This window comes from Miniopterus natalensis, chromosome 1 (genome assembly GCF_054644295.1).
Source record: "Miniopterus natalensis isolate mMinNat1 chromosome 1, mMinNat1.hap1, whole genome shotgun sequence".
NCBI lineage: Eukaryota > Metazoa > Chordata > Mammalia > Chiroptera > Miniopteridae > Miniopterus > Miniopterus natalensis.
In genome coordinates, this window is record NC_142081.1 from 16,932,971 (window position 1) to 16,954,214 (window position 21,244).

The window sequence follows — 21,244 nt, forward strand, 5'->3', positions numbered from 1 at the left end:
TTTCACCAACCAGGTTTTTATACTTTCAGATTCACACCTTTATTCTATTCCCTCTGGAAGAGCTTCAGTTTAGGACAGTCCTGCTCTATTAATGTTATCAAAGCAAAGGAGGGCAGAACAGGTTTGGAAAAGTGGGTGACCAGCCTGATGAACATAAAATCCAGGCGTCCCCAATTCTTTTCCTCCTTTCTGAAATAGTTCCCAGAGATCAAACCTTTATGAGTCCACTTTATCCAAGAAGATGAGCTGGATTACACAGGACATATCAGAGCTTCTGAGACTGACCTTCTGCGCCCAAAGCCTTTAGAGTCTGGGAATTGTCCTAAACCATGGATATAACCCAAGGGCCCCTAGTCCAAACATAGGCTTGATGTGGTCTATAGAATGTACTTGAGATCAGAAAAGGCTTGCAGACAAGGCAGGCTATGAGTTTTTACAGAGCTCAGGACAGAGTTCTTATGGCTTGTTGGCAAGAATAAAAATGTCCAAAACCTTTGGCATAAAGTTATTTCCTCTAGCTGGTCTTTCCAAAGAACATGGGGCTTTTATATACCTCATCTCAGTCTAATCCAATTCTGCTAGTCTGTTGGATTTCCTCCAAGAGTATGTATTTACACACCCTTAAAAACAAAGAGCGTCAACAGATTTATAACTCATTTTTATAGCCTTGGTCGAAGCGAAAGGGAAAAACATGTAGATGTAATCCAGTTATTACTGGACTCAAAGGCAAAGAAACACACACCAGACAGGAGGTTGTGGCAGGGCATCCTCCAGCTGTCCACACCCACCAAAACGAGAACAGGTTCTGCGATGTTTAAGGTCATAATCCCTGGTGAGACTCCTGTGCTTTGTACCCTACACTCTCCAGAAGCCCTGGCTCTGTCCCTGTGTGAAAAGGCTCACCTAGTCTACTCCCATTTCTGTACTTGCTGCAAGAGGGAAAGCCGAAGACCAATCATTACCCTGGCTCGGTCCCTGAATCCCGTGTAACGTTAAGTCCTCCTGGGGTCAGTGAAAATTGGGCCTTGAAAAAGACTCACGAGACCAGCCTTGGCTAAGAAGAAAAAGCCATTTGCTCCTCTGCTTCCCACGGAGTTAGCGGAATGCGTTCTGACAGAAACAAAACAAGCCTGCCAAGGCCTGTGCACGCAGGGCTGTGTTCTCCCCAACAATCAACAGATCTGCTCTTGAGCTGCAGAGAGTCGTAATAGAAATATATATTGCCTTTTATCTTCTTTTCAGGGAGCAAAGTGACGTGTCAGGAGTTATTGCTTTAATATCAGAGACAAAGCCAGCTTTTGGGGCGTGCGTGTAGGTGCGCATGAAGCAGCACGTGGGGCCGGGACGCCGCCCTGCTGACCAGGATCTTGCAGCCTCTGTGAGGCACATAAAATTGGCCTGATGGTATCATCAGCGCTTAGGGCTTCAGGTCATGCCTGTGGAGTCATGGAAGAGCTGCCTGGATACTTTTGCCAAAAGAAAAAGAAAAAGAAAAAGAAAAAGAAAAAGAAAAAGAAAAAGAAAAAGAAAAAGAAAAAGAAAAAGAAAAAGAAAAAGAAAAAGAAAAAGAAAAAGAAGAAGAAAAAGAAGAAGAAAAAGAAAAGAAAAAGGAAGGCAACACGCTTACCTCTACCTGACACACACAAGCTTAATTCAGAAGAATGAGAACAGAAAGGGGTTTATTGATTATTGACTTTCACTTTACAATGCCCGCTGATCAAAGACTCAATTGAGCTCCTGGATAATGTCTTAAAACTAAGAAACAGAAAGGAAAGTACTGGTTTCTGCTGAATTTTCTACAAACACTAACTAGGCTAGGGGTAATTTCCCCACAAGCAGTTGGAATGTCTTATTTTATGCCAGAGCACTTACGGCGAAGAACTCGATTAACCTTCTACCCCCTACTAACTAGATTTATGAAATGCCAAGGGAGTCAGCAAAGCATTAAATTTTAGATTGAGCATAATTACTTTTAAGTGGAAAACAACAAAACATTACCACAAAATAAGGACTACCTACATAGCTAAACTCAGACCTTCAAATTTTCTAATGTGATTAGGATATTGATAAAATATAAAAGAAACAAAACGGACAAAAAAAACGTGTAATTAATCAACACTGAATATTAAATTCAAAGACCGCATTTCATAAGGATAACTTGAATCCCTAGCTTCAGTTGCCTTTGATTTAATGCTACCCATTGCCTTCAAAAATGAACAATTCATGTTCCAGTAAAGCCATCGGGAGGATGTGAACAGAACTGCGCTAGGATGTAGTCTTTCCTATAATAACAAATTTTCCTTTTCCCCTTTTCTCGTTTTGCTATTGAAAAGAAAGGTCATAAAATAAGAAGAGGGAGTATTTCATACCGAAAGTGCTGTCCATTGCTCATTTTGAATAATAGCTTTACCATTTCAGTCAGAAATAGGATAGGAGTAATAACCCATGAGTGCACACAAGACTTTGCAACTTCTTTAGCAATGACTGTGCCTTTCTCCACTCCCAGGTCTTATTGCCGTGAGCATCTGTAGGCATCCTTCCCACAAACATAGCAATTCACACGCTCTCGCTACACGGCAACACTGACCATAAGAGCAACGGCTCAAAGACAGAAAAGCAAACCCAGTGAATAGCTGGGGAAAGCCTTACCTGAATGCTGGCGGTCGAGCGGTTCTTGCGGGTTGTGGTAGTAGCCATTGTCGTGGTGGTTTCCATGACAGTAGTAGACATCTCTGGTGGCATGGCGGTCGTCTGGGTTGTTCCCAAGATTGATGGGACTTCTCCCACCAGCCGGACACTTCCATTGATTTTAATATTGGGGTTGTTCTCAGCCGCCATGTTCAGTACTTTCAAACCATCATAATAGAGCCCAGAGAGCTGGCCTTGGAAGAGGCGTCCTTTGTCCTTTCCACCAATGGCTATTTGCGCCTGGGTGTTGAAGATGGTTAACTGCCGGCCTAGTGGGTTGGGTGGAGGAAACATCATTACCCCCATGCATTTCCTCGCTTTGCCTTGCCTGGTCTGAACGAGCCAGGCCTGTAAAACCAGGCTTCCTTGGGTAATTAAAGGGGAGAAAATTAGGTAATAAAAATTCAATGCAGATATTGGCAAGTAACATTTCACTATGTTTATCTCTTCCACTGTCTAGCTAACCGTGCTAGATAATTTGAATAATCGAGCCTCTGTTTCTCTATTGTGAGGAAGGAGAACCTTGGTGCAGTAATGAGTAGTTTTTTAGTCTTCTCGGGTAAGTAGTTGTGGACCACAGAAAGAAACCTCTAGATCAGGCGATGATGGTAATAAATCATAAATGCCCATTGCACTGATGTGTTACCTACAAAGTAATGTAACAACTAAAAATAATTATATATGGCAAATAAAAACTTTGTGAGGCACTCAGAACACTGGGTTAAAAAACTAGGCCTGATAGTTACATTAAATTAACTGAAATTAAATTCCAATTAAGAGATTTGGATTTGTTGCATACTTATGAAAATGAATGTTTAGTCAATGAACACCTTATTTCCTAGGAATCTTCATAGTACATAATATTCTATCTATACTTGCTGTTTAAAAGGGGGATGGGAATTAAAAAGAAGTCATACATAGAAGTCCTGAAAATGATATTGAGAGATGTTCACGGACTGAAGAATATCAGAAGTTCAACCTACTTGGCGTTCCCATTTAGGGAACCATTTATGCTTCTGGGGATAGAAATCTCTCAGGATGGAATCATGGCAGAATGGAGTTGAGAATAGTGTAACTCAGTTTCTCTTCCTCCCAACTACTAGATCTTTCCCAGAAAAAAACCTCCAGCATTTTAAGGCATCTGTGCCCTTATTTCTCTAGATTATTTCCTTCTGCTTCTCTATATAGAGAAGGGGGGGAATCTTACTGATGGAATTAAATGTATCCTCTTAGAATTCTTCTCCATTTTGGTCAGTGATCAAACAAGGCTCCGCTCATTCCTAATGTAATCCCCTGAAATATTTTAGCTGTAAATGACAGGAAATAATGTGATGCTATTCTCGCCTGCTTAATAAAAGGGAGTATGCTTTTGAAAGATTGAGGTTTTCACTCCACAATCTCTAAATGAGTAGAGGCAAACAGTGAGGTTTGGGCTCTTAACCTCTACTACTATCACGTGGTCTTTAAGTCTACACGATGACTAGCTGTCCTTGAATTTGTGGTGTATAATGCGGAATACCTCCTCAACGTGTAATAATGGACAAGATGGAAGAGGCGGAGAAGGGAAAACACACCCGCTCAGAGGGAACTCTTTATACAGGAGTCCACGCATTGGGCAATTCCCAAGGGCATGCCAGTCAGGTATGATTTACAAGTAATATGCCTTGGAAAGCTTGGGACACTGCACTTTGGAGAACTGGCCAGATAATTTTGTTATAGTGAAAAGGATCTGCATGGCAATGGAATCTGCTGCCCTTAATGATAACAGATTTGCTCAGATCCTAAAGCCGCAATCAAAATAGATCTAATAGATTTCCATTATTTTCCCACCAATTCCTTCAGGGCCCTGCGCTTATGCATCATTGCCTGTCCTTTGGCCTCTCACTTCTCACAAAGTACAAGGCAAAAAGTTCAGAGCAGAGTAACACTCAAGCTCGTATCTCTGCTGTTTATTTATTTGACAACAGCTTCTTCAGAGAGCACTAATTTCACTAGAAAAGAAATGCCATGATGGAAGGCTGAGAATAATATGCCTCCAACCTCACATAGGCATTTGGGGCAGCTTAAGTTAATAAATGAGAACAAGCTGAATAACAGGCGATGTCTGGGACTAAAATTCAGTATCTTAAATCAGATAGCCCCAGGACCAAGTTATAGCTTCTATTCGCACAACTGTCGGCCAGCCATAGTGTTTCCTCATCTCCTTTTCTGCATATAGTCCAGTACCGATGATCAGTTAGTGCTCTGATTGTAGTTAGAACATTGTATTATTTCTAATATTCCTAAAGGTATTTCACACCTATAGTGGTCCTCATCTGTTTTCCTGGTAATATTATTCTGTCAATGCTTAAAAATAAAAAGAGGGTCGGAGAGAGCTGAAATGCAAAGCTGAATCACATTGGCTAGAAATGATGGATGTCTTTTATTCCAGCTGCCAAAGTTCACTCTTTAAAGTGGCCTTTGTTTGTTGAAGATGGACCCAAGCATGGAGAAGGGAAAGGCGTTTCTGGGGCTATAAGATTAAACCACTGTTCCACTTCTGGCTATTGCTGCCTTCTAGAAAGATCTGACTAATCAGTTCTTGAGAATAAGACACTGGTTGGGTAGGACAGGGAAGAAGATGCCTAGGTTTCAATTTCCATCGTGCCACGGGAAATATTTTAATGTTTGTTTGCTTCTCTGTTTCCTGGTCTATTTCTGGCTAGAGCTGCTTTTATTCTATTTCAATACCCTTTGCTAGCTCTCTGGGCCTTGAATTAGGTGGTTAACCCGAAGGCTGGCTGTCACTAAAGTAACAGTGGGATAATCTAAGTCTCCTGCCACCTCTCCCTCTGAACAATTTCTCTCTCTCAGCTAAGCAGGGGTAAGTAAACAAGCAAGCAAAGCCATCACTACCCTCTCCCTCTGAAGGACGTGAGGACCGATCAGAAAGTTTTATCGTTTGCCCAAGAGTTCTCAAAAATCAGTGCCAGCCTCCTTATTGTCACTGATTATGATCAACCATGGCTTCTTGTGTGTGATCATATCTAATATCTATATGCCAATCTGAGAATTGTTCTATCATCAATAATAAGAAATTGGTGGTAACACAGTACAGAATTTACAGCAGGTTACTTTTTGCTTTGTTTTGTTTTGGGTGCCCATCCTGTTGGAACTGTTACCTCATTTGGACACCAAGTTCACCTACGGCTAAGTGAAATCTTTGCACGTCTCCAGCCAGTGTTGCACAAAGACTAATTAATTAACCCTCAGGACGCCCTTGGGGAATAGGCAGTATTATTTACCCTCTCCTCCGACGGGAAACCCGAGCTAGAAAGGGGTTAAGTGGATTGTCGGAGGTCGGGAAGGCAGTCAGTAACAGACAGGGCCAGGACCGGGCTGGGAGCGCTGTGCCCGGCCTCTTCCCGTGACAGAGGTCACTCCAAAGCGGCGTCCCAAGTACTTCCATCTGCCTGGTCACCCATCTGCCTGTACCCTATTGGACTCGTCCTCTTTATAAGATTTGGGGGTATATATTTCCTATTTCTTTAGAAGGAGAAGTTAGCTAGACAGAGGAAGGGGTAAAGCGATAGGACGAACAGATGTTACTCACCCTAATAACAAAAAAACAAAGCACAATTTCAGTTAAAATAATGTAGAGGGATAAAACCTTCCAGTTTGCAAATAATTCTTTTCAATATTATGTGCATATATATAAACACATGTACATGTTTGATTAAGAAACTAGAATGCCTCCCTCCATCCCACCTGTCCCAGCCCCTCCCCTCCTGTTCGTAGTGTGTTCAAAAGCATCCTTTCATATGAAAGCCAACTGATAACGATGCTGTCATAAGGAAAACTAAAAGCCTACTAATAACTTCATAATGGTTTATACAAATGAAAGTACCTGGCATGCTCTTAAACTCAGACTTCAAAAGGCAATGAAGGAAAATAAAATATTATTAACATAAAATTGAAAGAAACAAAAAAGTTCTCTCAGGCACATGAGACTCAGACATGCATCTAATTTTCATTTCCTTTTTAAAAGTGAGGCAATCATCGTCTTTAAATGTTAAAGGGACTTTATAGGCTGGTGATTACTAGACAAAATTATTTGCTTTTTAAAGTTATTCTTAATTGCTTTTTAATTAGACCACATACATTAAAACAGGGCAAACAGTTAAGACTCAGTGAGGATTTTCCATGTTTAAAGGTCTGAATCCTTTCACCCTTTGCTTTTTAAGTTGTATACTAATAACCCAATTACTTTTCATCTATAACTCGATCAAATCTCTATATATTTTTAAAACTCACTGAAGACCTTGAGACCAGGAAAGCTTACCCTGGCTCAGGAAAGAACAGAATAAATAGCTTCTTAAAGACAGAAACTTTTCGTTATTAAAAGACAATCGTTTCCATCCCAACAAATAGAAGCCACACAGAAAATTCTAGCGTCAGGTGTAACCGCTGCCCTATTTTATGGGCCACGTGGTTGTTTCCTTCGGCAAATCAGAAACTGCTGCTTTGCCTCTTATGAGCCTCTCCCTTTCTAACTCATTTCCTAACCACTTACACTTTTGTTGCATAAATATCAAATACACCAGGGCATTGCACAACCAAAGTGTAAAATAGGTCTGCTTTTCTGTTTAGTTTCCATCAGTGACACGGACACAAGTCACCTCTTATGAAATTATTTTGCCTCTAAGTTCGAATCTAAAGGCAAAATTCAGCTTTCTCTTTCTTTCGTTGTTTATAAACAAATGTTCAAAAGAACACTGCTCCCCTTACAACATTTGTTTTAAGCAGTTTAAGTTACAAGAATCTGTCTCTGATTTTTTGTTTGTTTTGTTAGCCGTGCTCCAGAGAGTGAAGCCAAAGCAGTCTCACGATGGACGTTTACAAAGTACTTTTGAAATGTCTTTAGAAAGCTTCGGTATAAGAGGCTATTTAAAATAAATTAACGAATAACGTCATGCAGTGGTTAAGTTGCCATAATACATTTCTTTTTTAGAGGTTCCTGGAATTGTTTTGTTTGTGGTTGTCACGCTGATAGCAAACGAGATGTGAGTCCCTTTAACTGTATTTTAATGGCAATGTATTATAGCATGATTTATCAACATATGGCAGGTGGAAGCTGACACAAATTATAATGAAAATTAAAACAGTCATTTATGCAGCAGGCGATTATCATTTAAGGAACATTTATTTGCAGGCTTTAAAAATGAGGGTTTAGAATCAAATGAATTTAAAATGAAAGTTTTAACGACGGTTACCTTTTTCCTGCAGCCACTCCTCTACGGGCCGGTTATATTTGAAGGGGATTTTCTGTTTTACCATTTGGAAGCGTTCATTATCAGTGTTGCCTTTAAAGTTTAAAAAACAGCTTAAAGAACAATCTGAAAAGTCAATAAGTCATTAAACACATCCTATTTTGTTTGGTTTGTTTTATGAAGTGTTTAGAGCTAGAGATCAATTTATCGTTAGTAGAGGTGGAGCTGAAGGCCCTCTGCCCTGGGCTGACGGGTTTGATGTCAGGTTGGCCTTAGCTATGCGGTGCTCCGGCCCGTGTGCGACACGTGGCATGGGACGGGACTCCGTAGGAGGTTTGGCCACTTATAGAAATGGGTTTGCCTTTACTCCTTTCCATCTCGCCCCATCGACATCTTAATCGGGCCACTGGAGGCATGGGGACGGACCTCCCTGAACGACGAGCACTTCACCTGCCAGATGAGCTCTGTGACGTGGGAGGGGACATCCGTCATGCATGCTCTGCTCGCACTCCACTGCACCCTCCTAGAAGCGGGGCCTGTGTCTCTTATCCGACTCGCAACCGGCGGTAGCCGCTCTACCTTCTGGCACAGGGAGGCCAAAGAAGGCCATGGAAGCCCTGATGGCCAAGGGAGGCCCCTGCTCCGTAGAGGAGGCCTGGCGTCCCATCGCTGCGTTAGAGAGCTAGAGCCTCACAGGCGGCTCTTAGTGCCTCTGCCCCATTGTCCATGCCTGTATGTGCCTGTAAACAAAAGCAGCTACAAATACACTGACACAGCCGCTACAGACTTTCGAGGGCCTACACTTTATTACTACTAATAGGTGCTTTATATGTTTACTTTTTACTTTCTCTTTCTCTCCTATCTCCCTGTGAGAAGTCCTTCTGGAACCAGCATCCATTCATAAAGCCCATAGGGGCACTTCTCCCAAGCATGAAATATCTCGTTACTTTCCAACCACAATCACAATGCGTCTCACTGCTGGTGTGTCCCCTTCCTTTTGTCACTGTTACCACCCCTGGATGGTTTCTATACTTAAGAATTGGAGAGTGTCGCTGTGGAAACACACCCCTCATGAATATGCTCTAAATCACCAAATAATGAAACTGTGCTTTGGGAACTGTTCTCTCTCATAAACCAAACTCACAGTCATCAGCAGAAGCTGGTGAGTTCTAATTCATTACGTTGGACTCACAGCCCAATATTAGGACTTAGGGAATCCCATTCTAAATTACCAACATTAAAAAATGAAATGAAAAATCTCAAAACAGGTGGCTTGGAAACCATTTACTATGCCAAAAAAATGGCTTAAAGCCAGTAAGAATATTAGAATTAAGTATATCATCAGGCAAGTGCATAGAGGCTTGCCATGGCATTTCGGCCTCAGGGTACCTCCCTATAGGAGTTATTACTGGCAGATTCCACATGAGGAAACGTGCACCTGCCTCCATGAGGGGCAGGATGGGGAAAGAGTGTCAGTGTTTGGACATTTCTGCAAGGTTCCCCATTCATTTCCCCTCTGAATAAATTATTCCCTGAGGCTCATTCACTATTCTCACTACCCAGAAATAAAACAACTCAGAAAAGAGGCAACTATGAATTTGTTTCTAGCCTACGTTGTGGGACCCTAACTGTCTGGCATAAAGCATAATATACAGACATCAAAGGATAAAGCACAATGGATGGAGTGAATGGTCAACAATATTGGATTAGCTTGTATAATATAAAATTTTCCTCAAAGTATTTTTTTTTTTTTTTTAAAAGGAAGGGTAGATAAAAAATAGAAAGTCAATATAGTTTTGTGGTGCTTCGATAAGCCCATGGTGAAAAGAGTTAGCCGTATTGGTTAATACAGCTACTGATTAGAGCCAGCTCATTACAAAGGTCCTTCCGGTTGGTCTGGGTACTCACAGTCCATCAATCTAAAATAAACTTGGGTAAATTCTCTCATGTCTTCATAGAAAAGTGGCACTTTTTTGAAAAGAATATGTATCTATAACTCTTAATCCTACCCTAGAGCAAACAGATATCCAGAGGGGTGTCATCCATCTTCATAAGCTCTGACCCCTCTCAAACTTTAGTCATGATGTCAGTATACTGAGCAATGGCAAATGGGTTCAGCCAGATTCACCTTGAGTATATTCCATTACTTTGGGTTTCCTGTAACTGTCACTGTTGGCTACAACATTAAATATATTCATGACCTTCATTCTACTTACTGTTCAATAGGTAAGTGAAGTCAATGGCAAATATAAAGCTCAATATTCTTAGTAACATGCAGGGTAAAATCCTAAGTGACCAAAGTTCCAAATTATCAGAGTTCTACATGCACTAAAATAATTAATTAAGAAGCTGCATTGATTTACTCCCTCCCAAATACATAGAGCTCTTGGTCTTCCTAAGCATCACCTCCTCTCCACCCACTCTCTTTTGAGCATAAAGCTCCATAGGAAATGATTTTGGGACATGGTATAGGTTAGAAAAAGGGGAAACTATGTTGGCCAACCCAAACATTGGGAGGACGGCATAGCCACAGTTCAACATTACCCCCTTCAAGAAGTGAAAGAGAGAGAGTCTTTCTTCTCCACCTCAGCTTTAAAGACATTTAGAAACAAGTTTTAAGTTTTCCACACCAGATTGATAGTCTCTGTTGTTAAGGATAGCGATCTTGCATGCTGTTAAAAGCTGTGAAAGATGGAAGGCCATTTGGGAAACCAAATTGGTTTAAATTGCCACATTAACATTGTTCTTAGTCTCTTTTCATGTTCTTGTTGGTTTTTATTTTAATTTATCTCAAACATTAGAGAGAACTGTTTTTAGAAACATGTGCATAAGGATGACTTCATTTGCCCCGAACCCCATTTGCTAGACTGATTGAAGAGCAAACGACCTTCTAAATATAAGAATCTGTACACAGGGACTACTCTGAAAGCTGAGCGAGCCTCGCCAAATCCACATACACTCATATGAAATCCTTAATAACATTCAGTTGTACATTTCATATAGCAACTGGTATGAAAATTTAAACAAAGAGTGAAATAAATTCTTCAACAGAAAGTGACGCTATCCTCAAGAAAGGATGGCCTTGTGAGCAGTAGTGTCATAATGTCATTAAGAACAGGCAAGTGTGCATTCCTAATTAGACAAAACAATGTAATGAGTTCAGTTCTCAGCCGCACTGAGAAACTTTAAGTTGCACAAAGAGATCTTCAAATAGATAGTTCTTAAATTACTTATGTGGATCTGACATTCACCTGTATGGAAGTGAGTTTGAGAAAAATATATTAGTCTCATCTTGTTCTACTTAAAATAAATGTGTGTGTATACCCCCCACTCATTTTTGATCAGATATTGGTATTTTTATACCATTGGCCTCCTACGGTTTCTTGCATTTGTAATACTGATTCTATTATCAAGTATTTCAACTCCTGGAGACACACACAACATGCACTGCTGAATTATAAAATTGTGAGGAGCAGGCTACTCTGAGTTGTGATTATTAAGGCCCAACTGGTTCATACACGTTCCTCCCATAGTTACGCAGAAATAGTTCCTGTTTTCTATACTTGGGTGGACCCACTTGGGATAAAAGAAAAAGAGAACAGAGAAAAATCAAGTTGATCCTTGAACAGATCTTAACACATCAGTCTCTCCTTATGGTTCCAAAACAAAATTTGAAATTTGTTGGCAGCCCCAAAGAAGTAAAATTCTTGTGATTAAAGAACTGAAAGAGGGAATACTCATTTTTTTCTTCAAAAAAAAAAAAAATTATGGATTTTGACAGAGGGGAAATGAGAGAGGAGAGAGAGAAACATCGATTTCTGGTTCCACTTACTTAGGCATTCATTGGCTGATTCTTGATTCTTGTTTGTGCCCTGACCAGGGCCTAAACCCTCAGTCTTGGCCTATTGGGACAGCGCTCTAACCAACGGGGCTACCCAGCCAGGGCTCAGAGAAAACTCTTGTATGGCACAGAAAATAACTTTTCCAACACCAATTTTCCACTCTATCTGTGCAAACATAGATTCTATTCATTAGACATTATATTGATTATTTAAAACCATAATCAATACAGCATAGAAGCTAAGATTATGGGCTTTGGAGACAAATTTGGCTTTGAGTTCTAACTTTATCGTTGACTAGGTGTGTGACCTCGTGTACGTCACAGAGCTTCAGTCTCCCCAGTTTCCAATTCACCATAGGACTTGGTCCAGGATGAGAGATAGGGCATATGCAAAGCAGGGGGCGCAAAAAACATTCCATTTATTTAAACTATTATCAGTAATATGATTCGACCCTTTGCTAATGGTATAAAGAAGGCACATTGGTTCCATGTGCTTTCAGAACTTTACCAGGCCCCCATTCAAAAGAAAAGATCACCATATTCCATGTGGCCCCACAAAGGTGGCCACCCAAAGATCAACTGATCGCAGAAAATGAAACATCCTAAATGTGTCCTAAACCTCGTAAGTGTTGCTTTTTATATTTCTGTCTTCCAAAATATACTCAGCTAATCCCATTTCTGAAACATGTAAAAGAGCAATCCAGGCATTGACAAATGTGAATTCTTGGTCCAGCCACAGGTAATGATGATGCACGACTGCTAGGTTGAGGAAGAGTGTCTTAAAGGTCCTGGCAATTTGCACCAGGCTGGCAGAAAATGCTTTCTTGCAGGTAGACCATTAATACCATCTGAAATATTGTCAGGCGCGTGGACACGCTAAAAGAAATACAGTCACAACATTCGCCTGTGCAAAATGAATGCCAGAGGTATTTCTGCATTTTGGTTTGGGTCCTGGAATAAAAGAAGTTTTCTGTATTGTTTTGTTGACACTAAAAAATGAGAGTATGAGTCTAATGAACAGTCCAAGAATAAATATTATTTATTGGATCCAGAGGCAAAAGAAAATCAATGTGGGCAGGCTTAAGTAGTAGGGATTTTCAGAGGTTCTTACAATGTCTCTCTCCCCAAAGAACACTTTGTGAGTTTCAAAGCAAATATAGACACTAAAGGAAAGGTACTGGGGAAATTCTCTGAGCTCGGCTCTGGGCTTGTTCCTGGCATTGACCCAGACAAACCCTCTTAAAGTCAGAAAGGGGGGAATTCTGCTACCCAAAGGGCATCTGGAAAGTTTGGCCACTTGTAAGTGATGGATGGACATCCACAAAAAGCTCATATCTTATATTTACAAAGCGCCTTTAGACCAAGGAGCTCAAAATGCAATTATAAGCATCATTTCATTAATCCTCACAACACACCTTTGGGGCTCAAGAAGGGAAAAAAAAAAACAACAAAAAAAACTATTTATATGTTGTGAGCTTTGATCCTTTACTATGCCAAGGTACAGAAATTAATCTCTTGGAGCAGAAAACTGATCGGCTGGGGAAAGTAAATGAATAGGCCCAGAGTACAAGGGCATTATTAAGTGAGGGAGCTTCTCCAGGCTCAATTAAGTAGTCCCAGGAGCCAGGGAGAAGCACCTCTCCGAAGTGATGAGACGTTTGCCCTGGAGAGCAGTGTGGATCTCCAGGCACAGCCAGGCTTGGCTGATGAGGCCCGCTGCCTCGTGTCTTCTGGGCATGTTCAGAAATAGAAAACACACACGGACAGACATAGTGTCATCATGTCCTTCCGATATCGAGGTCATAGTATCAACCCACCAAGCAAAGTTGGCTCAAACATCAGTGAAAAGAGCACTGGCCGTGAAGTCGGACAGACTTGGGGTGCGATCTTATCTTAGACATTTACCAGTTCTGCGAACTCAGGCGATTTACTTAATCCAGATGCCTCAGTTTCTTCATCTGTTCAAAAAAACAGATGACGATAACAATGCCTATATTGCCAGATTTTATACAAAGTAAATGTCATAATCCAGGCAAGGATTTAGCTTAAGGAGTAGCAAGAGGCTAGGAATGGGGGGGAGTCATTGATTTATTTTAATCCTCAGGATCTGAGGTGAGTTTCTGTGCAAACATGTTCACACTAAACTTCTCTTTCCTGTCCCAAATCTAAATCAAAGTGCCACATCCGTTGCAGTGTTAATACAGTAAAGACCACGAGCCCTGATGCAACAGTTAGAACATCTGTCACCAAGCCCTGCCCTTTCCCTCTATTTTGAAGCCGTTCTCAACTCCTTGCCTAAAGCTCATTGCTCCTAAAGTTTCTCCTCACTTATCTGATGCATCAAGGATACTTTCATGCCTCCAGGGATTTAAAAACCAAGGTCCAGGTGACTGCAGTATCTTAATTTGCTTTCATAGCTTAAGATAATATTTCTAAGTAACACCTAATGAAACTTTCTTCAGTATGATATGTCTATCTAGCATCTATTAAGAGCCACTTTAAAAAATGGCATGCTATAAATTAACAAAACATAAACTGACTACAGAATTTGCTTTCCTTCCTCAACTGATGTCACTGTTTTCCTTCTGTAATTATTCCGAAATCTGCCCTGAAGCTGGCCTACTCACTTTCACTGTCTGGATTTCGGCTCTTTCCTTTCTGGTGAACACTTTACGCATAACTGCCTTGGCTTTAGCTTCTTCATATATATAAAATGAGGGTTATAATAATACCTGCAACATCAGGCTGCAAGATTGAACTGAGAAGAAAATGTACACAAAGCAGTTTGCACAGTGTTTGGCACAAAATAAGTATTCACTATATGATTTATTACTACTGTTGTTATAACAATGCCTGATTCAGAAGGATTAACCTTAAAAAGAAAGCAAACTTAGCAAGAATTACTTCACCACAATATTTTTAGGGTCAAATCTCCTTTTCAACGGAGAGCCTTAATGTTAAGGTTTCAGTCATTTGACATATGATCCCTTCAAGATTCCCGCAGCGCCCTGCTCATGGCTCATTTCCTCCTTGTTGCAAAAGCCCCGGTGTTATTTGGGGCTCACGCGTCCCTGGGGCCCACGCATTCCTACACATCCATCTTCTGTGTGACCCCGTTTCTCTTTAGTCTTGTTGGTCTCTTCCATTTCTCTCTAGTCACCTTGCTCCCCACACTCCTCATTGCCTTTTCCTCTCTTTCTTCTCATGCAGAGCATGTCAAACTCAACATTTTTATTATTTTTTTAATATATCTTTATTGATTTCAGAGAGAGGAAAGGAGAGGGGGAGAGAGATAGAGAGAGAGAAACATCAATGATGAGAGAGTCATTGATCGAGCCCGCAACCCAGGCATGTGCCCTGACCGGGAATTGAACCCCAATCGCCTGGATCCTAGATCAACGCTCAACCTCTGAGCCACGCCCGGCCGGGCCAAATTCAACATTTTTAAAGCCAGAATACTAAAATATTGGTTGAAAAATTTTTGTTCATCCAAACCTATATGTGAAGTGCCCCTGTACAGCTCAGAGGAGAGGCAGGAGGTTTGGGAGGGTAATTACAATGGGCAAAAATAGGATCACTTTCTCCCCACGTAGGAAAGTCACAGCAATATCAACATCCCCGATGCCACAACAAACTTGCTATAGTGCTCTTTCTGTTTAGCTGTTATGGAATCTCTGGTGTTTATAAATTATAGGTCTTTTAGATCAACCCTGAACCTCATGCCTACAAATGAATGTACTATTGCCAAGGGATCTAAAAACAACCACCCCTGTACCATGTCCCACCCACCCGTGACCTGGTAATACACTGGTTTGTAACAGTTGTACAAATAACCGTATCACAGCATAGTCACATAGTTACATATCAAGCTTGTTTCCAACTAACACTCAAGATAGTTTTCAATTAAATTTTTCCCCAGAAAGTTTGGGCCATGTTGCATTCATGCAATACACTTTATGGGCTTCAAGGCAGGCCTTTAATTACATCTTATTAAATTTACTCTTTGTTGTTTCATAACAGCATTCCAACCTGATAAGAAAATGTTTAACTCTAGGTCTTTTGTTTCTCGTAGAAAATATCTTTCTTAGCTTTGTGTCATCTGAAAATTGGATAAGCACATCTTTTGTGCCTTCATTCCAGACTGAAAAATTTACAGAATTGGAGGATTATGTGGTGGCTTTAAAACATTAACTATTCTTTGAAATTCCTCTCTGTAAGTGTGATTCTCCAACCTTGAATGTGGGCTGCGCTTAATGACTTAATTCTAAAGAACTAGATATGGTGAAAGGGACAGTGTGTGACTTTAGAGACTAGATTTAAAAAGGTGCTGTGACTTCCTCTCTTCTTCTCCCCTCTCTCCTATTCTCTCTCTCTCTCTCATCAATTTACTCTGGGAAGCTAGTGTTATATTATAAGGACACTTAAGAAGCCAAGGAACGGAGGCCCCCAGATCCCCCAGGCCTAGATGAACCTGAGACGATGAAATCCCAAGTTGATATTGTGACTTCAACTCATCAGACACCTTGATACAGAACCATTCAACTAAGCTTTTACCAAGTCCTGACCTACAGAAACTGAGATGACACATGTTTGTGGCTTTAAGCCACTAAGGTTTGGGGTTACTTGTCACACAGCGATAGATACAGAGTGACTACAGAGTTTCATCTGAGTGTTTCATTTCAGCCAGAGGCAGGCCTCCCTATGATGCTCATGGCTCTCCTTACGTTGCACTGTTTCAGGAAAATAGAGACACTATATTTATAACATTCTAATTTGTGCTAATGCTATCTAAAGGAATTTAGACTAGGTAATACATATTGATGAGCCCATGTTAGTCTTTAGCATCATCAGAATCTTTGTTAAATTTTATTTTTTAAATTTTATTTTTCAATTACAGCTTATGTTAAATATTATTTTGTATTAGTGTCAGGTGATTAAATGTATACCAACTTATCTGTCAAATGAAATACTTGAGAATTTTTATATATCAGTCCCAAGTTTAAGAAGTCCATCCTTTTACACAACATAAAATTTAGGAAAATTTTCCGAACTAGTTTTCTATTCTGACTGACTCCCGTCATTATCTGAGTGAACATTAACAGGGGCTTGAAGTTTAAATTCCTTAAGCATCCTGGGAAATTATTCACCTAATACCCAGAGATTTGAGCTCCTTTAAAGAACTCGATTACCATTTCCTCGCCTTTTAGGAGGACTGCAAGTTCCTATCTATTCTGTTGGCACCAGACTTTACAGTCTAAAGGAAATGCTCCCTGCTAGAGAACCTGTTGGTGACAGATGAAGACGCGGGGTTGGGGCGAGGGGTGGGATGCGTGGGAATCCAGATAACTCTGAGGTCCTTCTTTGGCATATTTTTTTTGTGTGTGTTTTATAATTAAAAAAGCAGTTTATGGGAGCAGAGTTCATTGGAACTTACAGTTTATATTTTGAGAGGAGTCTACAATTTTAAGGTTGAAGAGACTTCAAAGATTATGTAAGAAATGTTTCCCTTATTTTAATGTTTCTCAAACTTCCACCTAGAACTTCATTAGAAATAAGACTCGGCATAGATAAGCATCAGTGAGTGTAGATCTTGAAGACCAACCCCCAAAAAATAATCATTAAAGAATTGTCTACACTCCTACTTGTTTGGTTATGTGGCATTTCCAAGGCTTTTCAAAGAATGGACCGGTTGGCAGCCATGGATCACTTAGTGCAGGATTCAAAGGTCAGATCCCCACGACTGCAATGTGGTGCAAGAATCAAATTTCCCCATGGAAGAAATAACCTCAGGGAATACAGCCCTTTTAGTATGTCTTGCATTCATACGATGCCTCGTTAACTCTACTTGGCAAATTAATTCAAATTGATTTGTTTGGGAGAACTGCCGCATGGCCTCAGATCTGGCTACAAACAAAGAAAAATGATAAACAATAACGTACTGAGCTCAGAGAAAATGTCTAGAGAAACGTATAGACCACCATAGGGCTGTTTTCATAACCTGTCTTTGTTTAAAAAAAAAAGAAATGAAAGGGAGACCATAGTATATGAAAATAAAACACATTTTATAAACGACATTGATGTATCACAAATACCCCAAAACAAAGGGAGACAAAGTATTTGAAAGCATCAGGAGGGAATAACATTTTTTAAAAAATTTTTTTAAATGGACATTTAATTTCTTAATAAATAATTAACTCAATTTCAGGCAAAATAATAAGACATACTTAGAAAAAATAAAAATAAGAAGGTGCCTGTGTGATATGGCAGGAAGAGCCAAGATTAATTCTAAAATGTCATATCCTATAGAATAAAAATTCCTTCGTGAAAATCACTAGCTTTCAACTTTGGTCTGAGGCCTAAGGATTGATAGGAAAAAAACATAAGAGGGAAACAGAATTACAGCAGCCAGAGCTTTTCCCAAGTTCTCTGCCGATGTGTTAAATTGCAAAATAGCTACTCTCCCACTCTGAATCCCATGTCGCTTTGCAATAGGACTTTGCCACTCCTCCTATCGCAGGTTAAGTCCATTTCCCCACCCCTTGATTCCGGGCTGGCTCTGAGACTTCCTTTATCTGGCACAGGGAGTCTTGGGAAATGAGATGTGAGCAGAGGCCTGAACAGCCCTTGCGTGTGGTTGGTTGGTCTCTTGTGGCACTGAAGCCAGAAACTGCCCCACGAAGGAGGTCAGGCTAGGCTCCTGGAAGACTGGAGACCACAGGAAGAGAAACCCCAGCCATCCAAGCCAGCTCAGCCAGCTTGACTGAAGTCCCAGGCATGTGAGATCACCGGATTATCCAGCTCCATCCGAGCCAGGCTGGATCAAAAATACACACATGATGCACGGACATGTGAGCCAATAAATAACAAAGTTCTGGAGTAGTCTGTTGTGCATCGGCCAAGTGGTTTGTTCAATGACACAGCCAGGACCTGGGGAAACCCAGGAAGGATGGGGAAGGTGAGACTGGGTAAATGAAGCACCCTGCGGTTCTGGGGTTTCCATCAGGGCCCGACAGGAGGAAGGGGCTATGCTCAGTTGCTATCTGTGGAGTCAGAGGAGCTTGTGTGGTGAAGGCCTCCAGTCCTGGAACGGCGGTGGGGAGATGAGGGTCCCTGTTCCTCCTTCTAAAGAGACGATCAGATCCAAGGGAAGGAATGTAATAGCACAGCTCCTGGGACCAGAGAAAAGGTCGAGGCTGAGGGAGCTGGGACAGGGCAGGAGAACTGCAGGAGGATCCATACTTCTCTGATCCCCAGCTTTAGACTTAGGCGAGGGGAGGAGAGGGAGGCTGGTGGCGGCTGACTCTATAAGGGGTAAAGAGTAGAGCTACTAAGGGGCAGGGGAGCTAGTTCTCTGACCCCCGTTCCATCACTGTTCAAATGAGGGATGGACAGAGGGCTGGCAAGAAGAGCAGGATGGACTGGTTAGTAAGACGTCTGGAACTTTAATCTTCACCCCACCAATGGATATATTTGAAATATTAGTTTGTATTAGTTTCAGGTGTACAGCACCGTGGTTAGGTAATCATATGTTTCACAAAGTGTTTCCTCAATATTTCCAGTGCCCATCTGGCCCCATACGTAGTTATTACAATATTACTGACTGTATCTCCTGTGCTGTACTTTACATCCCCATGACTACTCTGTAACTACCCATCCGCACTTCTCAGTCCCTTCACCTTTTTCACCCAGTCCCCAAACCCTCCTCCCCTCCGGCAACCATCAGTCTGTTCACTGTGTCTAGGAGTCTGTTTCTGTTTTGTTTGCTCATTTATATTGTTCTTTAGATTCCACGTGTAAGTGAAATCTTGTGGTATTTGTCTTTCTCTGACTGGCTAATTTCACTTAGCATAATACCCTCTCGGTCCACCTATGCTGTTGCAAATGGGAAGATTCCTTTCTTTTTACAGCTGCGTAGTGTCCCACCAATGGGTTTTTTAAATCATTCCATGGGGAGCCTACGGCGATTGCCTTCACTCCCATCCATCACCCGAACCTTCTAAAACCAAAGCAAACATTTTCTGTTCCGGCAGGGCGTGAGTAATCCCTGGTCACAGATGGCCTCACCTGGGCATCATATAGATCGAAGGGTACTCTCCACCAAACCCCCTGCTAACACAAAACAGTAAAAACAAAGCAAAACACTGGGCTGAAGACCCAAACCAGACAAAAACCTTCCCCATCTTACAACCTTGGCTTTTAAAAAGCAGGCACTGCCTTTTCAACCGCCTGTGGAGTTTACGGATTAGCAAAAGCTGCCTTTATAAACCTACTGAGTTTAGAATTTCCCTAGGTCTTAATAGATGGTATCAGAGTTTTATTACTTCAGCATGTGAATGGCAGTTGGACTCTAGAGAAAAGCATTGAAAATTATCAAAATCTAGGGAACTCAGGGGTTAAATAAAGAGTAAAGACAATTACCTAACGTTACCCAATGATTTGAATGGCAACTCCAACGATGCAGGCTTGTCAATAATTAGAAGTATGTCATGGTTTATGTTGTGGCTCCAATATTAGTTCATATTATAACTGTGATGACCAGAATAACAATTTTTAAAATTATGGCTTTTTTTCTTAACACTTTTAAGAAGTAGTGAATGGTTACCCACATATTTTAAACATTTACCTGTCACCTAGACTCCACTATCCTGCACTGAATATTAATTCTTGTGGGCATGTAGTTTTTTTGTTTTTGGTTTGTTTTTTTAATGTTTTTATTGATTTCAGAGAGAGGAAGGGGGGAGGGGGAGAGACAGAGAGAGAGGAACATCAGCGAGAAACATGCTTCGGCTGCCTCCCACACGCCCCTACTGGGGACGGAGCCTGCAATCCTGGCCTGTGCCCTGACCGGGAATCCAACCAGTGGTCTCCTGGTGCATGGGACCACGCTCAAGCAACTAAGCCACACTAGCTGGGCTTGTTTTTTGTTTTATATGAAATTATAATCTCCTTAAAAGTAAGGTTTATTTTAAATAGCTTTACACTATCCCACTTCCACAATCTTTTCCTCAACATACGATGACACCAAAAACACTGACACTTCTTAAGTGCTCAAGAATATTTATGAAGTTGATGACAGTTGTTACCTCAAACAGAGGCAGGTGTCCTGACTCCAGTGAATTATTAAATTATTAGCTGTGAATGTTTAAATGATTACTAAGGTTCTTATAACCTCTGAAGACCTACAGATCTGAAACACAAATAAAACATTAATGACTCTTCTTTTAGCCATTTAATATAAGACCTTAAACATTTAATATTAAATCTTTGCTATCTGAGGGATAGGTTTAAAGATCTGTAGGTTATTTTAAATTTAAATATATTTATCTGTACTTGGGCAAATACAATAGTTTTATAGTTACCTATTAATGCACGTGTGTGTTCTGCATAGAAAGAGAGATATTTTACAAATATCTCTAAAAAGAGTGCTTTTGCATGTTCTCCATAGAATCTTGTCTCTTATAAGAAA

General features: G+C 40.8%; 1 protein-coding gene across 8 annotated transcripts in view; it reads right to left on the reverse strand.

The window, feature by feature from the left end:
- NRXN3 (neurexin 3) overlaps window positions 1-21,244 on the reverse strand; it is a 1,308,313-nt gene that overhangs the window by 130,972 nt on the left and 1,156,097 nt on the right. For 5 of the 8 annotated variants that reach the window (XM_087818802.1, XM_087818795.1, XM_087818791.1 and 2 more), the window contains 2 exons: window positions 7,941-8,030; window positions 2,650-2,957 (listed from right to left, as the gene is read on the reverse strand). In XM_087818802.1, the coding sequence (XP_087674928.1) occupies window positions 2,650-2,957; window positions 7,941-8,030 (398 nt within the window). The remainder of the gene's footprint in view (window positions 1-2,649; window positions 2,958-7,940; window positions 8,031-21,244) is intronic. The other 3 variants (XM_087818808.1, XM_087818819.1, XM_016220149.2) reach the window with 1 other exon arrangement.